Here is a 6,064-nt window from a genome sequence, read left to right on the forward strand (position 1 = left end):
ACGTCAGATTGTATAAAAAAATCAACACATTGTACCCCACATATGCATAAATGTATTCATGATCTATGTGTATATGACTTAATAAAAATAAAAGAAAATAGTTTAACATAAAAAAATGATCATTATGCACTTGCTTGTTCTCTTCTTTACCATCCTTTACATTAAACCTCTTACCTGTATTTCTCCTCTTACTATTATTTCTGTCTGCTTGTTCTCTTAACTGTTAAAAGAGGTATTTTGAAATCTCTCACTCTGATTGTGAGCTTGTGTATTTTCCCCTGTACTTCCTTCAATATTTTCTTCATTTATTTTAAGGCCATATGATTGAATCCATACATTAGAATTATTATATTTTCTTGGTGATTTAAGCCTTTTCTATAATGATGTGACCTATTTTAACCTACCAATATTTTTAGATGACATTTCAGGGTATGTATTTTCCACTCATGTACTTTCAAATTTTCTATTTACTTAACATTTTTAAACTTATAAACCATATGAACAGAAACTGTTTCTTCGGTGACTCTGGTAATCTTAGATTTATAACCAGATCATTTAGAGTAATTTTATTTACCTGCCAACTAAAATGTTTGGTTTCACTCTATCTCTTTATTCATCCTTCTTTTCCTTTTTTTCTATGTTTGTCTTATATCTGATTTGCAGGCCTTTTAATTAGTCTATTTTTTCTTATAATATAAATTGTTCCCATACTTTAAATGGTTACCCTAAAAGTTACAATGTATATCCTTAACTTCTCAGAGGAAAATGAACTTAGCAGTGGCCAATTTTAATTGGCCTATTTTCTTTTGGAAAATTGAAAAAGGTTATAACACTGAAAATCTATTCTTCCCACTCCTCTCAACTTATAACAACTTTTTTCTTATATTTTACTTTTTAATTGAAATATTTAATATTTTATTTTAAACTATCTAAATTCCTAGGATTTATCCATATCTGTTTCTGTGGGGGCATAAATTAGATTGGAATTCATTTTTTTTCTATGTATTGATAGCATTGTTTTACTGGCTTACTTTGTTACTATTGACTAGTAAATTAACAGAATAGCTGGTGCTTCTATGAAGGTACTTTTTTTTTTTTTTGGATATTTTCTATTTCTTTGTGCTTTTTGGCTGTCTACCTGTTTGTTTTGCTATTTCCGTATGTAGATTTCTTTTATTTATTTATTTTTGACATTTTCAGAAATGATACTTAGGGTTCATAGGCTCTATCTATAGTTCGATAGGTTTCATCAGTGCTTCAAAATGCTGTAATGTTATATGTTTAAATATTCCTTTCTTCCGCCCTCTCTGTCTTTGGCATAACATGTAAAACACTATTAGATTTTCAGACTGTATTCACTATACTCTTTATCTTTTAGGATCTTCATGCTTTATTTTGCATAATTTTCCCTATCTTATTGCCTAACCTATATCTTTGGCGCTTTACAGACTATTAAAAGGCATTTTATCCATATTTTTAATAATTGTGAGTCAGGGTGAACTAGTTCATCATTAAGGAAGCCTGAATTATGTAAAAGAAGAGACATTACGTAGCACAGTAAAAAGCAACTGATATTTGAAGAGATGACACGACTTATCCAAGCCAGCTTTTGCTTTAGCTCCAAAAATTCATGCCTCATGATGGAGTGTTTAGTCTACATTAGAATGCTTCTCAGAATTACAATGACTAGGCTGTGTAAAATTTAATTTGGGGGAAGTAGCATGTATCTGTTCTATAGTATAGTAGAATAAATCACAGAATTTGGATTTTTCCTTTGGCTAGAAATCATGGGAAGGTTATCTTACATATAGCAATAGCCAAAATCTATACACGTTAAAAATAATAAAGTTAACATAAATAGCAATAGTTTATTACACAATAAGTTTATAGGCAATATTTGTGATTAGAGTCAGTTATCAAATTGGAGACATTAATTTTCAAAGTCTATATAATTTTTTTTTTTTCCTGTAAGAACATTGCTTCTAGGACATCAGTATCTGGTTTATTTCTTAGGTCAGAAAACCAGTATCGAAATCAATTTTGTTCATAATCTAGTAGGATAATTGTAATAATGTAATACTTTAAATTGATAGCTAATAAGTGGATGGCATTAACTAAATGTCATATAACTAGCATGAACAATTAGTATCTGAAAATTGATTTCCTCTGCAAGTAAATAGTATCTATGAATCTGGGAACTTTTTTTTTTTTTTTTGGAGACAGAGCCTCAAGCTGTCACCCTGGGTAGAGTGCCATGACATCACAGCTCACACCAACCTCCAACTCCTGGGCTTAAATGATGCTCCTATCTCTGCCTCCCAAGTAGCTGGGACTACAGGTGCCCACCACAACGCCTGGCTATTTCTTGGTTGCAGCTATCATTGTTGTTTGGCGGGCCCAGGCTGGATTCAAACCCACCAGCTCAGGTGTATGTGGCTGGCACCTTAGCCTCTTGAGCCACAGGCCTCGAGCCTGGTAACTATTTTTTAATGAGCAATTTGATTATTACAATAGCAAAAGTCTTTGTGCAGGTTTTGGCATACTCTATTGCAGAATACCAGAATCATCTGATGCTCTAGTTATAGAGATTGATGTCCTTAATTGATTTTATAAATACCTCCCTTAATAAAACAATAGGGCACTTCATCGATCATAATAATCATCCTGCAACCAATGATATAGAAAGAGTATTTTATCATTTGATTTTAAAAAGTAAAGAAACCTGACATGAGGCAGGGATAGAAGAACTAGACAGGTAAATGTTCCTAATGTTAATCTCTGTGCACCCCTAAGGTTTGATATATTAACGTCATTATATACTTGCACTGATAGTTTAATGTCTGACATCAATATGTTTAAGTGTAGGACATTTTCCAAAATAAAATAAATCTAAGTATCATACCTGCTGAGCCACTGCTGCAGCTAAATTTCCACCAGCACTGTCTCCAGAAACACCAACTCTTTCAGGATCAACACCATATATTTCGAGAACATCTTGATGCAAGAACCACTTTAAGGCATTATATACGTCTTCAAATTGATTTGGAAAATGGTATTTAGGAGCTAGTCTGTAGCTGTGGGCAGAATAACAACTTTTAAGTCAATTATTTATAATCTAAAGGAAAAATGTGGGTGTGTTTAACTCTAAAATCAAAAGTAAGATTTTTTTCTCTAGCAAACCTGACTTTTGACTCATTATCAATCCAAAGGCAAACTTCATCCTTTATGGTGATGCTTGATACAAAAATTTTTATAAATGTCATTTTTTACGAGGCTGAAATACAAAACTTGGACCCAGCTCAAGAAAAAAAAAGAGATGTTACATTCTCTGAATTAAATACCTCCAAGAATGCTGGGTTTTATAATCATTATACTTGGTGGTAACCAATAAAAGGCAAAAGAAATCTTAGGAATGATTCTGTTCTAATTTACTATAATGATCAACTTGGCATGTGGTCACCACACCATGAAACCACGTTTTTTGATAACTTAGTCATATTTCTAGTCATTCCCATTGGAATTATTTTCTATTAATTATTGACCTAGAATGCTTTTTGAAGATGGATTTTTCCTGTTTTCTATGTGCAATTTGGTGACTAATTGTTTTAATCAAGGGTGACACTATGACTTACACTGTACTGCTTTAAATGTATTTCATCATCTTATCTTCAAAACAACCCTCTTAGGTAGAAAATATCATATGATTCTCAGTTTATAGGTGAGGAAATGGCGCTAAGGGGATAGTATTCAACTTACTGAAGGTCACAGAATCAATTTAGTATCAAAATTGTAACTTGCTTCTCTGATTCAGAAGCGTTTAATTTTATTTTCTCTGCTAATGAAAGCTAGACTAGAATCACCACAGAGATAATTTGACCACGAGATGTAATAATTTAATTTTATTCTAGTTCTTTGTAAACTTCCTGTTTTTGATTCCTGTTTAATCTAATGTTATTTTCTCTCTGACTGTTCCTGTTACACTCAATTTCACTTTCTCTATGCTCACCCTCTCAATTTCACTTGAAACTCTCTTAGCACAATCAAGTAATGACAAAGAATAGCTGAGCATAAACTACCTGACCAGAGTTCCGAGAAACCAACAGTGGTCTTACTTGGTTGATACAACAACAGCATCAAGTCTGTCAGCTGTCCGCCTGGACATAAAGTCATAATTAAAAAAAGCTGAAATAAAAGAAAATAAAATCACAGACTGACAAATGAATCAATGGGTATTTCTTTCAGTAGAAAGCCTACTAATGCACCTTGTTCCTCATTCACATGTTTTAGAGAAAATATTTCTAACATTTCTAATATTTCATTATAGCACTAGAACATGAATTCTGTTCAGTGATCATTTTACATGTGCATTGCCAGTTTTCTTATCCTTCACTACACCTTTTCACTGGATAATTTAAACCAGTTTTATTCTCCTCAAGATTAATCTCTGCTTCCTTCATTTAGCAGGTGTTGGGTGTTCAAAATACAAAGACACAAGTATCAACTCCCTGACTGTAAGGAAATCACAGTCTACTGTGCATAGGGACAGGGAGGGGCAAGCATAAAAACCAAAAGCAATAATGCAAAATAATCACTGCTTTAATGGAAGGGTCAGAAAGAGCGCTTTGGAAATAGGATTAGATCAGAGAGAGATTGAAGAGTAAAGAAGAGGCAGAGAGAACTGGGACTTGATTTATATATTCAGACTTTCTAGGCAGATAAGGAGGAATATGTTTTCTGTTTGGTTTGGCTGGTTGGCATGTATATAAACTGAGAAGGAGCTGCACATGTTTGCCGTTTGACTTGGGCACGTGCACCTTTTTGCAAATAAGAACATTTTTTTAAAGATAAAACAGAATTTGGCAGTAATAGGTGTTTGGAGAGATCAAAAAGTGCTAGACGGAAAGTGTCAGGATTATTACGTTCTCACAAAAACCTTATCTTGGGGGCCACGAAAAGAAGAATAGGTATTATCTTCTGATAGTTCCAAAATCAAGTGCTAAATATTCTTTAAATGTCAAATACACACAACACCTTAAACTTTTATTTCATCTTTATTATACAAAGTCATGCTTGTATTTTGGATTAGAATATACATTTCTGTGTTTCTCTTTAATTGTGAAACAGGAAGCATTATGCAAATGATGTTTGGTTTCAGAGTTTATCCTTATTTAATTCCTCTACCTTAGTAAACATAACTATTTTTCAGGGATCCATTGATTGAAAAGTTTTTAAAGAGATAGTTTGGGCTGGGCATGGTGGCTCAGACCCGTAATCCTAGCATTCTGGTAAGCCACGCCTGAGCTCTGGAGTTCAAGAGCAGCCCGAGCAAGAATGAGACCCCCTTTCTCTACTGAAAATAGGAAAACCAGCTAGGCATAGCGATGCATGCCTGCAGTCCCTGCTACTTGGGAGGCACTTGAACTTAAGAGTTTGAAATTGCTATGAGCTATGATGTCACCACAGCACTCTACAGGGTGACAGAGTCAGACTCTGTCTCAAACAAACAAACAAAAATGTATTTGGGGTGCAAAGTTTGTGGAAATTATGTTGTCTCATAGTCAGATTTTGTGTAAGGAACATCACTCCATTGTCAGCTGATGACTATACTGCCTGAATTTATAGAAAGTGATAGTCAAAATCCTCTTAGTTACTACTCCAATTTACAGTCCCAGTCTATATCAATACCCTTCACTACCTCCTTTCCTTTCATCAAGGCAGACCTGCTCCTGCTCTCATGTGTTGCCAATCCTCTCCCGGTAGAGGGAATCCCTTCCCTTCCATATTCCCTAGGTCAGATCCCTACCCCTTCCTCCAGCCCTCACTCCACAGATTTCTCCAACATACCTATCTTTCCACCATCCTAATTTCAGCTTATAATTATGTTCATTGACCTCCCCTACACAAATATAAAATGTATATAATATTAAATATACATAATATAAAACAGATTTGTAAATAAAATTTAAAACTTCAAATTATATATCAAATAAAATTATATATGGTAAAATATTTTATTACATATGTTTATCAAGTTATATGAATGCATAAAATAAAATATATAATA

At 33.5% G+C, this 6,064-nt stretch overlaps 1 protein-coding gene across 1 annotated transcript in view; it reads right to left on the reverse strand.

The window, feature by feature from the left end:
* The window catches only part of LOC100965910 (arylacetamide deacetylase-like), a gene marked incomplete at its 3' end in the record, with an annotated part of 29,337 nt that overhangs the window by 16,263 nt on the left and 7,010 nt on the right, over nt 1-6,064 (reverse strand). Inside the window, exons 3-4 of the mRNA XM_003802198.1 lie at nt 4,113-4,182; nt 2,903-3,074 (exon numbers count right to left, since the gene is read on the reverse strand). Coding sequence (XP_003802246.1) covers nt 2,903-3,074; nt 4,113-4,182 — 242 coding nt within the window. The remainder of the gene's footprint in view (nt 1-2,902; nt 3,075-4,112; nt 4,183-6,064) is intronic.

This window comes from Otolemur garnettii, unplaced genomic scaffold (assembly GCF_000181295.1).
Source record: "Otolemur garnettii isolate 467f Iridium unplaced genomic scaffold, OtoGar3 scaffold00236, whole genome shotgun sequence".
Classification (NCBI taxonomy): Eukaryota; Metazoa; Chordata; class Mammalia; order Primates; family Galagidae; genus Otolemur; species Otolemur garnettii.